General features: G+C 39.5%; 1 protein-coding gene across 3 annotated transcripts in view; it reads right to left on the minus strand.

The window, feature by feature from the left end:
* SRGAP1 (SLIT-ROBO Rho GTPase activating protein 1) overlaps positions 1-19,653 on the minus strand; it is a 261,746-nt gene that overhangs the window by 75,707 nt on the left and 166,386 nt on the right. For all 3 annotated transcript variants that reach the window (XR_014794476.1, XM_084877575.1, XM_084877574.1), the window contains exons 5-6: positions 15,721-15,903; positions 15,095-15,223 (exon numbers count right to left, since the gene is read on the minus strand). Coding sequence is in view for 2 of the 3 variants with exons in the window: in XM_084877575.1 (XP_084733701.1) it covers positions 15,095-15,223; positions 15,721-15,903 (312 nt within the window). In the remaining variant the exon portion in view is untranslated. The remainder of the gene's footprint in view (positions 1-15,094; positions 15,224-15,720; positions 15,904-19,653) is intronic.

The raw sequence follows: 19,653 nt of genomic DNA on the forward strand, positions 1-19,653 counted from the left end.
CAGGACGTGGAGAAACTGGAATCCTTACACACTGGGATGGAAATGTAAAATGCTGCAGCCACTTTGCAAGAGTCTCGTAGTTCATCACAAGATGAAACAGAGTTAACATATTACTTGGCAATTCCATTTCTAGGGATGTATAACAAAACAAAACACAACATATTTTCACACAAAAACTGTACTTCAATGCTTATGACAGCATTATTATCACAGCTGAAGAGTAGAAACAACCGAAGAGTCCATAAATTAATGAACAAAATGAAACACTGTTCAGCCATAGGAAGAAATGAAGAACTGATATGCAAAGTGAAAGAAGTCACAAAAGACCTCACATTATGATTCCATTTATATTAAAGATCCACAATAGTTAATCTATAGAGACAGAGGTAGATTCATAGTTGCCTGAGGCTAGGGGATGGAGGAATTGGGGAGTAATGGCTAAGGAGTGTAAAACTGCTTTTTGGAGTGATGAAAATATTCTAAAATTAACTGTGGTGATGGACACACAACTTTGTGAATTTACCAAGAGTCAATTGTACATTTTTAATGAGTAAACTGCATGTCATGTGGATAATATCCCAATAAAGGTGTTAAAAAATAAAAGCAAAACCAAACATTGAAAGGAAATAATGAAAAAATAGCACTCGAGTTTGCCCAGGCATACAGAGGTCAATACAATGAGTTATGGGAGTCCTTCTAGAATACAAACCTGCTAACAGTAATATTTTGGACTTGTACAATTTACTGAAGACTCAGTAATAATCTGTACTCTTTCAGAAAGGAGAACAGGTTTCAATCGGCACAAAGAGCCTGGGAATGCCTTATTTCTTATCCTTAAAATAAAATTTTTTAAAAAAATTCTCACCCAAGGGTATTTTCCCATTGATTTTAGAGAGTGGAAGAGAGAGGGAAAGACAGAAATATCGATGTGAGATTTTTGGTTGTCTCCTACATGAACCCAGGGCCCAGGCCAGGGAGAAGCCTGCAACCAAGGTACATGCCCTTGACTGGAATCGAACCTGGGACCCTTCAGTCCACAGGCCAACACTCTATCCATGAGCCAAACCAGCTAGGGCCCTAGAATAAAATTATTAAATTATAACAAATGGTTGCTAAAGTCCTTTTATTAGAGTTATAATTTTGTTTTGTAGTCCTGGGAATAAAAGGGCTTTAGGATTCTTGAATCTTCACTACCATTAACTTGCATTTACATTTACTTTTTCATGTTGCATTTCAAGAGAATGTAATTTTAAAACTATATATAGCGCTGTACAAGATCAGTTATAAAAATTACTGACAGAATTTACATTTGTACATAAAAGTAATATAAATATTTAAAAGATAAAACAAGTGGTTTTAGGGATACAAAACCAGATCATCCTTATATTGTTCTAATAAAGTTCAATCAATTCAACTTGATTGAATTCAACTCACTAATTGGTCATCTACTGGGTGCCTGGGAATTCAAAAGGCTCCAGAAATATGAAGACTGGAAAACAGTAAAATAAAATCTCCCTTTTCAAGGAATTCAAATGTAAGCTGCTCGTTAATTTGCTGTTAAGAGTAGCAGAGAGACACAAAGGAAACCTCCTTTGTATACAGGATGCACCCACCAGGACATGAGCCACCGGATCTGCCTTCACGAAGGTCCACATCCAATCACGGACCTGGCCTTAGAAATACCAGTGCATTTCATTCCACCCACCCCGTCCAACTGTAACATTATTCAACTTGAAATTTTTACATAAATATATTCTAAAATCATGTAACTCGGCTAAATGCAAAAGGCTAAAGACAGCTTTAACAGGTTTGGCTTAGTGGATAGAGCATCGGCCTGCAGACTGAAGGGTCCCAGGTTCGATTCCGGTCAGGGGCATGTGCCTTGGTTTCGGGCACATCCCCAGTGAGGGATGTGCAGGAGGCAGCTGATCGATGTTTCTCTCTCATCGATGTTTCTAACTATCCCTTTCCCTTCCTCTCTGTAAAAAATCAATAATATATAGATTTTTAAAGGCTAAAGACAATAATTAAAAAAATAAATAAAATCTTGTTACTCAAAGTTGGTCTGTGGACCAGCAGCATCAGCATCCCTCGTTAGAAAACGCAGGTTCTTGGGCCTCACCCCTGACCTGCTGAATTGGGATCTGAAGTTAAAAAGTCGACCCGCAGGAGATTCCCAGGCACAGTGAGGTCCGAGGAGCGCGGCGCTGACGCACGCTGTGCTTTCGGGTGCTGCTTCTCCCGGCAGGCAAGAGAATCGACGTGATGAAAGGTTTACTTGATTTAAAAGAGCAGAAAGTAGTGGCCACATCACAACGACAAGCACAAGCAAAAGGCAGTTGCGGGATGCAGCAACCCGTCTCATCATTAATACATGTCCAGTGGCATCAGCTGCACTCACACACAGGGAATATTTTCGGTTAATTAAAAAATTCAAAATTCTAGCCCGAGATGAGCAAAGGCTGCTTTTATCCCTCTTGCTCCTCAAAAATCCATAAAGGCTCTTTGTAGCAGTGTTATACACATCAGAGAGACTGAAAATTCTGTATTTCAATAAAACCTCGTCTTCTGAAAGCACGGATCTGTAAGGAAATGGCCTCATCATGAGATGTGCCAGTGCTTCCAAACACCCCACTATTCTGCAGGAAAAAAATTCAACTTGATTATAATGAAGCATCACACACAAGTGGCTGTACTGTATGAGTGCTGAGCCCAATTGGCATCAAGAGAAAACTGATATTGAGAAGGGAGAAACAAGCCAGAGAAAAGCCCTTCCACCTCTCCCTACAAAAGCCGAGTCTCTCTTCAATTTAAAAGAGAGGAAGAGAAAAAGAACAGAGAGAGAAAAAGAAAGAAAGAAAGAAAGAAAGATCCAACCCCAACTACCCAATTGAGGTAGAGCTCTGAAAAATACATAGTGAGCTTTCATTTTTCCCAGAAGGAACAGTTCATCCCTCAAAATTCCAAGCCTGCCTTATTTTGGAGTAACCGTCAAGATGACAAAAGCCCCAGTGTTTCCACATCCAGGTCAGTGGGCCGACATGCTAGGTCTGGACCCAGTCACAGACCCTGACTTCACTTTGCATCCTAACAGGTCGGGGAGAAGCATGCGCGTGGCTTAGGAACTGATCCAGGGGCCTTGCCAGGTGTCCTCCCGACTTCGACTGCTCCCCTCCGGAGGTTTCTGTGATGAGCTTTGAGGGAAAGTTTTCTTCCCTGACCCCTTCAGTGCTATCAGTCTGTCCGGTCACTTAATTGGCATGGTTTTGTTATGTCCCATATTCGGTGTTTTCACTGATCTAGATTTTGCAAGCATCCTGGACATCAAAAGAAGTAAGAAACAGGGATAAAACTCTTATTCGGGGTCGCCTGAGATAGCAGAGTCTGTGACAGAGTTATCTTTTTTCTAAACTGGAAGCTAAAACAACACTGAATATGTTAAGATTGAAGATACTTGGTTAAAAAGACCTCAAGTAATTCTATGGAGCTTATGAATTATTAATGATGATATGGAAAGCCGGCTTCTGCACAGAGTTGAGTTATAACCCAAGCACATTTAATGATGAAAATACATAAGAAACCAATAAAATAGTTCATGAAGACAAAAGCATTGTGTGTATGTGTTTTGTTTTGTTTTTTAAACTGTGAGTGGATACATAAAATTATAGATCAAAACTGGGGAAAGATTGTTGGATGCAAATGGCTGTATTTTTTATTTAAATATCCTGAGAGCTGCCAAGATAGATTCCATTAGATATTAGTCTAACTCACCAAAATAGGCTAATTTCCTTAGGCGAAAAGGTTGTAATTAGCATCAAAAAAGAAGATGAAATCCAGGTGTTGAAGACTGTGACAAATATTTCCAAAGGCTGGGAGGTCAGCTGAAGTCTTTGTGGGTATGACATCAGGTAAAACTGGACCACAGCTGTCCTGGGAGCTAACTTTTTTTTTTTTTTACATCATGAGAAGCTTCAGCGGAGTTAAAGCTTGGTCCTAGCCGGAAGTTACGTGAATGGAATTCCATGGAAATCAAGTCCTGCATACCTGTTCCCAGGACAGCAGGAGCTACGGTCATTTGCAGGGCAGCCCTGGAAGTGCCTAGAAGACAGCTGCAAACTCCTGTGTAACTCCAGCATTTCACAGTGGTCATGCGAATAGGCAGGGAAGGAACTCTTGTGCAATATTCTTCCTTAACTTTATCACTCCTGCCTTCGTCTCAGAGGCTTCCCTGCATGACCTTTTGTCCTGGGCCCCTCTCTCTGGTTTTTAGTAAGCTTGACTGCGACCATTCCAGTCATGGGTATTGGATTAAAGACTCGGTCTACCCCTTATTTCGAATCTTTGTGAAAAACAGTGCAACCCAAGCACACTGAATTGCAAAAACAGCTTTTACATGACCATGGGTAGCTTGGAAAGGACCATCTTTCTAGCTAGTCAGTACCTCACCCTAGAAATCACAAACACATTTTTGTGAGAGAGAGGCATCTCGAAGGACATCACTGGATGCATAAATGTCTTCAGGCAACTTTTTAAAAAAATATATTTTATTGATTTTTTACAGAGAGGAAAAGAGAGGGATAGAGAGTTAGAAACATCGATGAGAGAGAATCATCGATCAGCTGCCTCTTGCACACCCCCTACTGGGGATGTGCCCACAACTAAGGTACATGCCCTTGACTGGAATCGAACCTGGGACCTTTCAGTCTGCAGGCTGACGCTCTATCCACTGAGCCAAACCGGTTTTGGCCTTTCAGGCAACTTTTTAAAAATTTCATTTGTTTATTGATTTTAGAAAGGAAGAGAGAGGGAGAGAGAAACTTCAAGGATGAGAGAGAATCATTGATTGCCTGTGTCCTGCCATATTGGGGATCAAGCCCGCAACCCAGGCATGTGTCCTGACCAAGAATCAAATCATGACCTCCTGGTACATAGGTTGATGCCCAAGCACTGAGCCACGCCAGCTGGGCTACAGGCAACTCTTACACACCTGCTTTCATGGCTGAGTTCCTGATGGTCCATAAAGAGCTGACAACTGAATTCCTGTTGCTGCTAACAAAACATGTCTTGAGTTTCTCTTGAACAACAAAAAGGTCAAAATAGTACATCCATCTGTGTGATAGGAATGAATACAAAGTAGGAAACAGGAGAAGAACTGAGGCTGAATAACCATTTGTTACCGAATACAGCTCCCACTCACCCACATGAGCTCCCATGGCCTCCCATGGCCTCATTTCCCCCCAGGCCAAATCTCTGTAATTACCCTGAATTGAATCACAAGAGGAGAGATAACAAACAAAGCAAGCTCAAGTAAATACAGGTCAGGTGGTAAATGCTATGGAGAAAAGTCGGGAACAGGGAATGCTGGGGAGCATGCTGCTCTCATGGCAACATGAATGAAAAAGAAATTGCTCCTGTAAAGCTCTGGAAAAAAAGACTGTCCTAGCCCTAGCTGGTTTGGCTCAGTGGATAGAGCGTCAGCCTGCAAACTGAAGGGTCCAGGTTCGATTCCTGGTCAGGGCACATGCCCAGATTGCCAGCTTGATCCCCAGTAGGGGGCATGCAGGAAGCAGCTGATCAATGATTCTCTCTCATCATTGATGTTTCTATCTCTCTTTCTCTCCCTCTCCCTTCCTCTCTCAAATAAAAATATATTGAAAAGAAAAGAAAAAAAAGAAAAAAAAAAAAAGACTGCCCTAGACAAAGGTAGAAAATCCCCAGCAAGAAAAAGCTTATTGGGTCTGGGGAACAGGAAGCCTGGTGTTTGGGGTAAACTGCAGGACCAGACTCTGAGTGGCAGGTGAGTGTCAGTCCACACAGGGTCTTGGTGACTAGTTTGGATTTTATTCTAAGGGCAATAGCAGGCCTCTGGAAAGATTGAAATAGGGATTGACAGGCTGATTGATCTATTTCAATGCTTTGGCTGCTTGGGAAAAGAATGGATTATTGATTGGAAGGTCTTAGTGGAAACTGCTTCCTAAGTGCAGGTGAGAGATGAAGAGGTTTTTGTCAGGAAGAATAGTAATACTGGGGACTACAATATTACAATTTGGCAGGCGTTCATGGATGGATAAATCTCCATACCATTATGTAGGGGAGGAAAGTCAAACTAATTAAGAAAATCTAAATTCTGAATAAGGTGGTGAGAAACAGCAAGGATTGGGATAGTTAGGAGGTAGATAGGACAGGATTTGTGGGGTGCATTTATATGTGGGGAATGGGAGAACTGGATTTTTGGCTTGTTCAATGGGTAGAAAGTGGTGCCATTTTCTGAGGTGTCAAAAAGTAAATAAGAAAAAGTTGTGTGTGTGGAGAACGGCGATGACAATGATAGGGGCAAATAAATATAAAAAGTTGCCTTGAGAGTTGACATGTTCAAGATGACATTCGACATCTGGTTAGAGATGTCCCGAAGGCAGATGGATTCACAAATCTCAAGCCCAAGAAGATGATCAAGGAACTGAAAATCTAGGATGGGTCAGATGGTACTTAAGAGGAAAAAAGGCAAAGATGATGCCTTAGACAACTTTCCACATTCAGACGTCCAGCCACGAAGGGAGAGCAAGGACGGCAGACTGAGGAGGAACAGCCTGTGCTGCTGGTGGAACCCAGTAGGCAGTTTTCATTGTTAGAAACTCTAAAAGCCATCTCCTTCAACCACCCAATCAGGTCGGTCTTTAAATACCCTTTCTATCACAAAGGGATAAAAAACATGCATAATCAGTTTATATATGTCAACTATACCATCCTCATCCATTTAACATCTTTATGATCTTCCTAAAAGAGTTCAGGCCTAATGGGGACTACAGTGTTACAACTTGGCAGGCGTTCATGGATAAATCCTCATGCCATTATGTATGGGGGGAAAGTCAAACTAATTAAGAAAATCTAAATTCTGACTAAGTTTGTTTTTTGATTAAACACAGGTCTCTAGAGACAAAAGGATAAGGCTTTAGAAAAGCTTTAGGACAGCCGATTATTTAGAAATGATAAGATAAACACGGCATGTGGCATATGATGTAATCTAATTTCAATTTCATTTTGAATAAATGGCTAACAAAACACGTGGCAGATATTGCTACCAAGAAAATGAGCTGCATTAGGGGATTATCCTATGGCAATATCCCACTTTTACAGGGAGTAACTGGAGACTGTGATGCTGTCTTGTAAGAATGACAAATACTTCATTATTTCTGGATAAGTGACTGGGACAGAGCACAAGTAGAATTTTACTGTCGAGGACTTTGTTTTTCTGAATGCCTTTTGAGGGCTGTTAGGTGTGGAACTGGACTGTAAGAAGTTATATATTACCAGATCTGCAATCTTAAAACCAGTTGTTTTAAGAATTCCACATATACAGCGTGGTGGATTTGATCACAGATCAGAGATTCCAAACATTAAGACTTGTATTCTCCCTTCTTTCTTCTTTGCAAATCATACTTACTTGAAAATCTCAGCAATAAATTATAAATAATTGGTGCCTGTATGATTTCTCTTCTGGTTGTAATAAATCTTAGTTCTTACAGAATAATTAGCTAGTCTCTTTTGCACTTAATAGTGTGGCTATTAATGGTCACAGATGTAAAATTTACTATTTACAAAACTACAATCTATTTTCCCCTATAATTATACCTTTATTCTCCCAAACCAATTAAATTTCTTTTGGTGAATATAAGCAACATATTTCTTGCAATTCATACTAATTTTTTTAGAAGAATATATAAAAAATGCTTAAGGTGAAATTAACTTGGTTCCACTTCCCACCTGATTCCAAACTAAGAGATTGTTACTCTGCAAACTAAACTTACTTAGGACCTCCTTCTGAGACAGAGGAGAAGGCATCTTAAAATAGTTTTGTGCTTACGTGACATTCTGGACTAACTAATACTCAGTTCATTCCGTAAAGCAGAGGCCAGCAAGCCGGTGAGCCAAATCCATCCCACGGCCTGACAAGGTAAATAAAGTCTGACGGCAACACAACCTCGGCCATTTGCTTACGTATCATCTATGGCTGCTTCTGTACTAGAGTTGGGACAGAGGCATATGGCCTACAAAGCCTAAAATATTTAGTATCTGGCCCTTAAAAAAGAAACTTTGTGAGCCCCTGCTCTGAAGTACACTGAACAATGCCCACCTACTGTGAACACACACAGTTAACAGGCCCTCTCTAATTATTCCGATACATTTCTGCCCCAATATTTCTGCTCTGTATGCTTCCAAAAGTCAACTGTACAACATTTGTGCCACTCAAAATTTAATTATAATGCTAAGTAAGCTGATAAAAAGCGCGAATGGAATTGTTGGAAAGACAAAAGTAAACAAAATTACTTAGATTAGGCAAAGGTATGCCAATTGTGCAAGATGGTGAAAAACATTATAAATACCTGGAGTATTATAATGTATTCTAAGAACTCAGAATTAGAACTCATAGATAATACATGATAGATGTAGTTAGTACAGATGAAGAAAACTCAGAACTCCTTACATAATATTAAAAGACTGGTAGGTTCAAGTACAATGGTATACTTTAGATTAAAATATTTAAGGCATGCTTTTATCATTTAAAAAAAAAAAAATCCCAGCCTTTTCTTTTTTAAATACATGGTGAGATAAAAGTAGATTCACAGTTGTCAGCAAGCGAAACACAGCTTATTCTTGTATTATTTTCCATACAAACAACTGTAAACCTACTTTTGCCCCATGCTATATAAAATATACCATATTTACAGACAAATGCAAAACATACATATTCCCAATCACAACCCCTCCTTTTTCCTAGACACAACTCTGTCTGGAGTACCCTGAACTGTCTAAACCTTGCTTGGTATACTATACTCAAATATTTCCACACAAATGAAAGAGTAAATACTCGTTTAACAATTAAGCCTTCATTTTCTTTAGTATATTACCCTCAATATCAATAAACTTTACAGGTCTGATAGCTAATACTTTTAGAATTTATCAGGCAGTGCATATATTTAGTTTATAAAAGTGGTGTCAGTGATAGAGTTCATCATAACATTCATTTATTGATCACCATAAGGCACAATGAAAAATAAAAAAATTATTAAAAATAAATTCCAGTAGAGATTCAAAAACCACTGTTTAGAAATAGAGTGTTTCTACATTGATGGCTATTTCTCAGAGAGCGCAAGAGAACCTTACTAATTCAAAATAATATTGGTAGGAAAAATGAAATTTATCAGAACATGTAAAAATTGGAATTATTAAATATTAAAAAACAACAACCATCAGCACACCTCCAAATATAAAGAAAACACTTTGACTAGTGTATCAAAGTGTTGAATTATTGAAGATTTTAGACCTGAAGTAATTAATAAAGAGGCTTCCATTAAAGAGGATGTCAAAGTACAAATATAAACTGATAATCTGAAGTAACTGAAAATATTTAAAAATTACCATTCCTCTTAATTTTTGTGATTAATTTGTACTTTAAGAGAGCATTTTGCTTTCTTTATAGCTCAGAAGTTAATTTGCAGATTTCCCATTTAATAAGATCCAAAATTAAAGAGGTTTTAGGATATTCATTATTTGCTGCAAGGGGGAAAATTTAACTTTGTAATGGAGTAATGAGTCATATCACCCAACAGCAGTGATCAATTTTAGCATCACATTGATAGGTTAAACAGCTGTTGCTATATATCTATGTAAGATGTAGCATCATCACTTAAAATGTATTCTGGTGCAAAGTGCTTAACTTGAATTCATCCAGCCTTTTATATAACTCTGAAAATATGGAAGACTAAGAAACAGGCTAAACGATACCACAGGTAATAAATCCAAAAGCTAGGGTATTCTAAGAAATAATTGTCCATGTCTCTTTAACAAGGGACTTGGCTAGATTATAAAAAAGACTGAAGGAACACATCACTCAGATGCAATGTGTGGTCCTAAATTGGGTCTAGTCTAGACATACCAGCTGTGAAACATTTTTGGGATCATAAATGGGGATACAGTCTAGTTACTAGTTGAGATTTATCTGAAATGAAAAGATGAAGATCAATGAACGAAAAAAGTAGATTAAGAAGCTGTTTGTAAAATATAATTTCATACTCTCCGATGTGTCTACACATACATTTTCAAATGCATATGTGGACACATAGAAAAAAATCTGTATTTTAACAGTGATGATCTTGTAAGGGGGGTTAAAAATATGACCACTTTATTTTTGCTTGAAGTATTTCCGTTTGCTACAATGTACATAAACTGTTTTTGTAATAATAAAAGGCTAGTTTCTAAATACAAAGTCCATGGAAAATTATGACTTTATTTTTATATTAATAAATGCATAAATCATGGTCTATCCCAAGATTTATATGAGACAGCTATTGACATGAATAGAAACCAAGGGAAACTAGAGGTGTATATAAAAAGAGTCTCAACCTGAACTCTGATTATTTATAATGCTTTAGTTTAATGAAGATATGTAGTATCCTTCATGTCAATTCACATATAAAATGCTAGGCATGAAAAACCTGTCTTGACTTTTTCTCACTAGAGGTATAACAACTCTTCTAGTAATTATTAGATGTATAAAAGGTATTTACTAAAATAAGCTCACAAAGCAAAAAGGACTCTAGAAGCCTTTGGATAATTATCAATCTGCTTCTTTTTCATCAGGAAGGGGCAAGTTTAATGGTTTTTGGGATCACCACTATATATGCAAATTGAATTCCTACTAAGTAAGCAGCCATTTTAGAGTGTACATATTCACATCTGATTGCCCTAAAAGTCAACAAATGCATAACTTTAGCCAAGAGAGTATGCAATTTCAGTTAAATATGACGATGAACCAATTTTGTGCCATTTCTTTTAAAATTCATATTTAAGTTGTATTATTTGAGAACTGCTCATATTTTAAATTTCAAAAGTTCCATTTTTTTTAAATTGATAATTACTTGGTATATTTAACTGTTACTTATATCTATATCAGAGACCATCAGATCTGCAGTTAAAATGTCTGAATTTGAAACCTACCATTTCTTTAGCTGTGCCATCTTAGGCAAGCTATCTAGCCCAGGTAAGCCTCAGTTCTTTTATCTATAAAATGGAGAAAACAGCACTGACCTCACGAGGTTGCAACCATTAGATGAGATTGTGCTTAGAAACCTGCCTGTTACTTAGGGAGAGCTCAATACAACATCCATGACAATGATGGCAATTCTCATATAATCCTGATGTGTTATTTGTATCACAATAATGTTGAGAATGCTGCTCTACATCTCCACACAGATGCCCTGTGGGTATCTCAGTCTTACTGACAAAGCGCCTGCTCCCTCCCTTCACCCTGCTTCTCCCAGGGTCCCCATCTTGGTAAAAGTTACCATTAATTAACCTACTTACTCAGGACCTGAACCCTCTGTTTCACTTATTATATCGAATTCCTATGAGCTCTGTCTCCAGCGTATCTGAATCCACTTCTCACGGATGCACCACTGCCACCCCAGTCTAAGGCAGCAGCATCTCTGGCCTGGACCTTACATATTGCTCAATTTTCACTCTTGTCTTCCTTACTCGCCTCAGTCTATTTTCCACTCAGATGACAGAGTGAGTCTTTAAAATGTAAACCAGGTGATGCTACTTTCTGCTGAGAATCCCTCAATGGCTTCCTGTTACACTTAGACCAAAATCTAAACCCCTTTCCCTACTGAAAAGACGCTCAGTGATAGGGCTTCAGCTTGCCTTCTCTCCTTCCCTTCTCTCCTCACTACTCAGCTCCTGCTGTACCAGCTCTTTCGCTATATACCTCCTCATCTTGGCCCAAACACCTCTGCCTCCCCACCTGCAGCCCTGGCAATCCTTCTGTAGAAGAGAGTCCTTCCCCAGAGAGCCACACGGCTCTCCAGCTCAATTCTCGGCTCAACTATCAGGCTTTTCTTGACCATGACATCAAAAGCAGCACTGCTATAGCTTTGTTTTATTTTTATTCATAAAACTGTCACTACTGTGTGTGTGTGTGTGTGTGTGTGTGTGTGTGTCATTTGATTCATTTATGATCCAGCATAATAACTCCATGAAAATAGGGATTTTGTTTTGCACATTATTGGATACCCACTGTCAAGAATAGTACTAAGTTCTTTTCAATACATGGAGACTTCCACTCATGTTAAGGTGAATTGGGATGAGCCACATACTCTGACCACTACTTAGATAAGCCCTAAAAACAAAGCAAGCAAAGTATAATTAGTTCTTCTCTATTCCATATATTTTGCAGAATCTGTACAGATCTAAGTCTGAAAAAAAAAAAAAATCCTTCACTTTTATTAGGCAATCTGGCTGCAGTCTAACAGAAAAAAGTGGTGTTTTTTTTTTTTTATTTCATCAGTGTTAGAAGGAAATAAATATTTTTTAAAAGTTTCTATATTGCCTGGCCAGTGTTGCTCAGTGGTTGAGCGTTGATCTATGAACCAGGAGGTCACAGTTTGATTCCTATTCAAGGCACATGCCTGGGTTGCAAACTTCATCCCCATTAGGAGGTAACTGATCAATGATTCTTTCTCATCAATGTTTCTCTCTCTCCCCTCCTCTCTTCCTCCCTGAAATCAATAAATATATATATTTTAAAGTTTCAATATTTAAAACTATTGAATGATTAGTTACTTGATTGAAATACTTACAACAAAAGAGAAAAAAGTTTCCCTGGTTTAATTTATTACTAAATGGTTCAGTATAAAGAGATTATGATATTGTGGGATAAAATTAGTTTCAAGACAAAAAAAAAGTCATATCAGAGTGTTAATGAACTAAAGAATAATTCCCTCCCTCAACAATTCCTTTGTAAAATTCCTAAACTATGGCTCTAAAATAATTGGTAAATACATGAGCTTTAAATTCACCATAAAATAAAGTTGCTTTAACTTTACTGCGTGTCTAAACTATGACACTGTAAGCCAGGGGTGGGGAATCTTTTTTTCTGCCAAGGGCCATCTGGATATTTATAACATCATTTTTGGGCTAGACAAAATTATCAACTTACAAATTAGCCTGCTATATTTGGTCAAACATTTAACTAACTCACCCCAAATGCCTTGGCAGGGCCAGACCAAATGATTTCTCAGGCCTTATGTGGCCCTCAGGCCAATGTTCCCCACCCCTTCTGTAAGCTATCATATCTAATAAAGAAGGAATATGCTAATTGATCATCACTCCATCACAAAGATGGCTGCACCCACAGCTGAAGCCAAATTCCCATCAGGAGCCTTAATGAGCAATCAGCTGGGACCTGAGGCTACACCCACACCCACCCCCATGGGGCTTGACAGGGAACCTCAGGCCACACACCCCACTCTGGCACCAGGCCAGGGGACCTAAGGAAGCGCCCCCCTGCCTGGCGAGGCTTGATACAGGACCTCAGGCCATGCTCCCCACCCACTAGGGCTTGACAGGGGACCTCAAGGTGCAACCCCAGTGCTGGGTCGGGGGAACTCAGGCTACACCCCCCACCCAGTGTGGCTTGATGGGGGACCTAAGACTGTGTGCGCCCCCCCCCCCCCCCCCCAGCGGAGCTTGACAGGGGATTAATCCACATCCCCCATCTGGTGGGGTTTGATGGGGGATCTCAAGGCACACCCCCTACCCCAGTCTTGGCTGGGGGACCTCAGGCCCTCCCCCCCCCCCCCGCGTCCTGGCACCGGGCCAAGGTACTTGAGGTTACACCCCCTGCCCAGCAGGGCTTGACAAGGGTGGGACTGGCCAGGTCTGGATCTAGCCCAATTGGGGGAGGGGGGAGGCCAAGTCTGGGTCTCACGTGATTTTGAGGTGCATGTGTTTGGGCAGGGACTTGACTCTGGGTCCCGTGGTGTGCCCCAAACTCTCACAAGAGGAAGGTTTTCATATACATTTTACTAATTTATTTTCATCTCTGACACTTCTATTAAAGAGAGAGGGCAAATAGCAATATTAAATTATTTCCTCTAATTAATCCCCTTTTAATGTGCATGAATTTCGTGCATTGGGCCACTAGTAGAACATAATTTCCTAATATCATTTGATGTTCAATCCAATCATTACAAAGCAATATATGAATAAAGTTCCTGCAGATAACTCTCTGAACCTCTATTACTTTATCTGTGCTTTTCTTACGACACATCCCTTTTTTATTTGCAACTATTGGCATTTTTGGACACAGGATTTTCTTCTGTTTCATCTTTGCAGTCTCCTCTACAGTGTTAGCACAATACTGTTAGCATACTCAGTACCATTTTCTGGATGAAAGAATAAATAATGCAGAAGGTTAAAGTTGGGGAATAATGGCAATAATCACTAACAGTGGGTACAAGCTCACAGAGTTCTGAATGAGCCCATTAGTGCTTTTCTATATCAGATTCCATGAGTGAAAAGTATAGAGTTAGCTAAATCTATAAAAGTGGTTTATGCACACTATTTTGTTACACAGTATTTCATCACAACAATAGTAAAGCAATCATTTATGTCATAATTTGCTTAGCATCTGCCTTTTCCACTTTAAATTCCAGAGGGTAAGAACTGTTCAGGGCTTCTCATCGCCTCAGCATCTCACAATAGGAGGGCCCCAATAAGCATGTTTTGAATCAATGAATGCAGTTAGGACTGTGCCACTACATAATTTTAAAATGACTGACTCCCCTTCCTAACTGAGTCGACCAAGCACTCAGCTTCACAGAACCTACTACTTTGTTTGTTGTTGTTTTTTTAAATATACTTTTATTGGTTGCAGAGAGGAAGGAAGAGGGAGAGAGAAACATCAATGATGAGAGGGAATCATTGATCAGCTGCCTCCTGCTTGACCCCCACTGGGCATGTGCCTTTGACTGGAATCGAACCTGGGATGCTTCAGTCCACAGGCTGGCGCTCTATCCACTGACCCAAACCGGTAGGGTCTAAGTTGTTTTTCATGTTTTAGCATGCACCTTTTTTCAGATTCATCTGACAATTGAGAGTGTCTTAGTATTATGTATGGTTTAATCAGCAATGTACTTTTTTCTGACTATTATGTAAAATAACAGTTTTAATACATGATGGTGTTTTAGAATCAATGAAATACAGTTATTGTTAATTTCATCTTAATGTGGAAAACACAAAAACTACAAGTACTTACATCAATTAAATCTGAGAGATCATGAATATAATACTTGAAAACAGAGGCGTTGGTTGCTTCAAGGGTCAGGAGGTATTCATTCCGTGCCTTAATCGATTTTAGCTTATTTTCTGAATACTTTGCTTGTCTCTGCCAATGAAGATCCAGGCATCGGGAAAAATAAGAAAGTCATTTTCAAACAAGACACAGAAACACACATGAATTTTTATTAATCTAAACAATTTATTCTACATCTACAAATAACCTTCGAAATCTTTTGAGTAAAGTACATTTAAAATCTGATTTAAATAACAAACTAAAATTACCCAGCTATGGGGAATAACAACAATGTATTTGGGCCTTAGGCCCATTTGCAATGAAATCTCTTTTGTTACTATTCAAGTCCTCTACATTGTGTATTGAATACTTGGCATTCACCACTAAATGATGTCCAGCTGTTATTACATGATTTTTATGTTCCTTAAACATTCTGTATTCCCATGGGAGGAAATTCATGTATTTCTCGATAATTTATAATCTGTGTCTATCAGCTATTGCATTAATGTTCTTCAGTTTGTCACCTCAAGTGAGGACGATAAGTCATCTCAAGTGAGGACAGAAAGACATGGCAATCTGTTTTCACTTACCTTTTCTTTCATTTTTTCGATTTTCTTTACAGAGCTTCGCCGCTGGTGTCTCTCCTCTAGTCTAATATGAAAGACTGGATCGCCGGATCTCCCAATTTGCTTTTCTTCTTGTTTCTCGGCCTCTTTCAGCTTGCTCTCTGCACTGATGCTCTCCGCATGATACATATGGTATGTTTTCATCACCTGCAAAAAAAACGTGACCCAAACTGTTAAAAGAATGTCTGTTTGTAACTTAGGAAGTAAATGGAAACAATTATATGACACATATGTTAAGAATATCACCTTCCAACTTTCAGATTGTTAGTAAAATAGATGAATTATGGAATATTGTTTCTACCTAAAGAAAACAGAAACATGCAAATTAAGTTCACCTGCCAGGAAGAGGCACTGAGGAGACAGGCCTTGATGAAAAAATGATTGAGAGTCTTATACAGGCTGTCAGTGAACTTGAGAAGTTCCCTTAAGCTTACAAGTGTTGCTCTAAAATCTCCTCAGCATTATTAATTTGCACAATAAACCATTATTCATGAATAAATTTTAGCCTAACCTTGGATTTATAAAAAACTCCAAATTAGTACAGCCCTTACTAAGTTTTACTGCTTAAAAATCTACTTGTCAAAATACAAAACATAGTTTTAGTTTAGGCTCAAACATATTTCAATTTCAAAATATTATTTCATTTATAAATAACCAGAGACCATTTTATAGTTACGGCACAGTTGTTAAGAAGTTGAGATTAATGTAATGCTTTGAAGTAAGGAACTTGAGTTTTCTCATTTAAAGATGAGTTATAAACTAGTTTGGTTACCAGAAGCACCTCTGGAATAGATGCATTTACTTAGGTCAAACCATATGAAATTGCTGCCATTGTGGATTATATAAAAAAAAAAAAAAAAAAGGAGAAAAACCAGCATTTTTAATGGCTTCACTTAATATACATTAAGACGACTATTTTTAAGAGCAAAACATGGGGTTAATGAAGAACCTTCATTTCTTTTCATAAAACCTGGTGTGAGCAAATTCTGTGACAGGCACTGCTGACCAAGAACAAACCAAGTGCTCATCTATAAACCGTGGCAGCTTGTCCTGGGCTGCGTGCAACTGCCAAGTGGTCTGTTTTTAGTAATTATCAGGCCTGTTGGGGAAGTGTGATTGGCTACTTCAGTTTAAAAGGAAAATAAAATAGTGTTAGGAAGCAGCTGGGCAGCTGAGGAATGAAAAGGGAGTCACCCTGCAGCTGGGCAAACAGCGAGGTCACTGAATGGGCCCCACACCTCGCATTTCTAGGCTCGGCTCTGTTTGTCCTCCCTGCCCGAAGCAAACCCACACACCACTGGGTGCTGATTCCAGTTACATCTTTAACTAAGAGGGTGAGAGAAAAAAAACAATCTCTCCCCGCCCCCCTCTCTGACACAACACACACACACACACACACACCACGTTGCTCAGCTGTCTGCATTCTTCTTGCTCATAGACAGCAAAGAAGAAATGAGGACACGTGACTCCCATCAAAGCTGGATGAAAAGGCGTCTCAGACTGTGGGTGCCTGAGAAGTCTTTTTAAAAAATACATCACAAAGAAAAGAATGGATCTCCCCACTCTTGCTTTGTTTAGATGCTGAGGACCAGTGTAAGCAGGTAATTTGCACAAATGGAACTGGCTGCCAGCATGGCATTCCTTATCAGCTGGCCTGGGTTAAAGGGAAACGCTGGAGTCTGACCTAACGGAGCAAGAGAAGGGTGTGACCAGCGCATCATTAGGTGGTCCAGAATAATAGCGGAGGATTCTTGACGCAGTTCAATGGCAATGTACAGAAAGGAAGTTCCTTTGTTCCATTCCCCAATCGGAGGGTTTCTAAGATTCTCTGAAATGTTAACAGTTACAATGAACGCGTTTAAAAGTTGGGGGAGAAAAAACACTAAGAGCTTCTTTGAGAACTCTAATTGTACATAATGAGTGCAAATACAAACTGTATTATTGAAAAAGTGAACTGTTGACAGAAGTTAAATGTGTTTTGTATTTAAAGTAAAATAACTGACAGTTCCCTTTTTCCAGAGAAGTAAAAGAATGCTTTTATTTTTCAAAGATGCATGTTGAATGCACATGGCAGAGAAACCCACAGCTTCTCCATCAGCCTAACGCACACACAAGCCTCTGCACACCCAATGGCACGGTCGGCGTAGCTCCATTTAAATGTGCTCCGATAGCACAGCTTCCTCTCTGAAACCTTCTGCACTAACACTTCATGCATAATTCTCTGTTGAACACATTCAATTTATCCTTTCGCTCCATCTTTCCTTAAGTGCAGGAAGAATATAGCCAAGAGGAAGGTGACCGTATCACGGGTTTCTTTGTGAGGTTTGCAAAATCCTGACAGACCAATATACTACATCTGACACTACTCTTGTACTTCAAATCAGTATAATTAAAATATCCATAGTGAATTTCAATATTCAGCACCAAGAGATCATTATGTATTGGAAAAAACATGTGTTGGCAAAGATCAGTGGATGAAAGCTATAAATTTTACTTTTTGACTCCTGGTTCGGAAGTTAGAAAGCATGGATCCAGAGAAGGATCCATCAGTCACCAGGTGTGGTTCCAGAAATGGATCTACCAGGTACCAGGGGTGGGGAAGTTATTTAACACTTTGCTCATCTTACAAGGTTTCTGTGGATACCCAATTGTGCATCCCTGTGTGTGTGTGTGTAACTTAAACTTGACTGAGTACTCCCCATATATGTGTGTATATGTATACCATCTATACCATTAATATATGTACATATATGAAACATGTATATACTTCGCTAAACAAAAATTATATAATGCTCACTATGGTGCCAGAGATTGTTCTAAGCATGTTACAAAAAAAAAAACCAAAACTCAAAAAAACGTATTTAGTCCTTCTAAAGGTTCTTTATCAGGTAGGTACCTTTACCTCCCCGTTTCACAGGTGAGGTAAGTAACGTTCCCGAGTTCACATGGCTGTAACTGGCAGAGCCATGGCTGGGACTCTGGCAACCAGGCTCCAGGCTGGTCTGGACCGGTAGGCCATACATACCCTTTGGGAAGGCTAAAGCATTCTACAAATGGAAGGCCCCATTCCCTGGGGGATATAGAGTTACTTTTGTTTATATTCAAGAATTGAGAAAAAGAAGGAATGAAAGGTAAATATTTATTCATTCATTCAACATTTGGGCATAAAAATAAAGACTTGGTTTCCATCTGCTGTAAGTTTAAATTTGTGGAGATTTAAAAAAATGGGCCTTGGAGATTCTCATGGACACAGATGGAGGGCGCTCAGGCTGGAAGGACAGTATTGGCAAAGGTATGGGGGGGGGGCATACAGTGAGGTGGGCACGAGGAGACCAAGAGGCAGAGAAGGGGGTCGGAGGACATGGTAAAAAGTGGATGGCTGGGTAAGTGAGCTGAAGGATAAAACAGGGGTAACTGGCTTGGAGAAGATCAGGAGAGGCATGAAGCCCCAGTTAAGAAGTGCTGAATTTATCCTACAGAGGGTTGCGAACACACAGAGGTGTAAATAGAATGGTCAGAGCGGTATCTTAGTGACAGTCTGGTGAAGATATGGGTGGGTGTACAGTGGCCTCAGAGTGGAAGAAGAGGGGATGGGCGGTAAGAATGAGGGTCTAGAATAGGGGTGTCGAACTCAATCAGAGAAGTGGCCAAAATCTAAAATCCAGCCTAAATCGCGGGCCGAATGGTTTACTGAACAGTCATAAACTGACAATGTCATAAACTGACAGCGGAGTGCAGTGATGACAGCGCGGTGCGGGCCACATTGCAAGGCCTGGCGGGCTGGATTTAGCCCGCGGGCCTTGTGTTTGACACATGTGGTCTAGAATGACAGCTCCAGGGCCTGTTCTCTGCTCTCCCTTTCTCTGACCTTAAACTTGACGTGACTCCCTCTGCCTC

Source organism: Pipistrellus hanaki (genome assembly GCF_964339955.1).
Source record: "Pipistrellus hanaki genome assembly, chromosome: 3".
NCBI classification, from domain to species: Eukaryota; Metazoa; Chordata; class Mammalia; order Chiroptera; family Vespertilionidae; genus Pipistrellus; species Pipistrellus hanaki.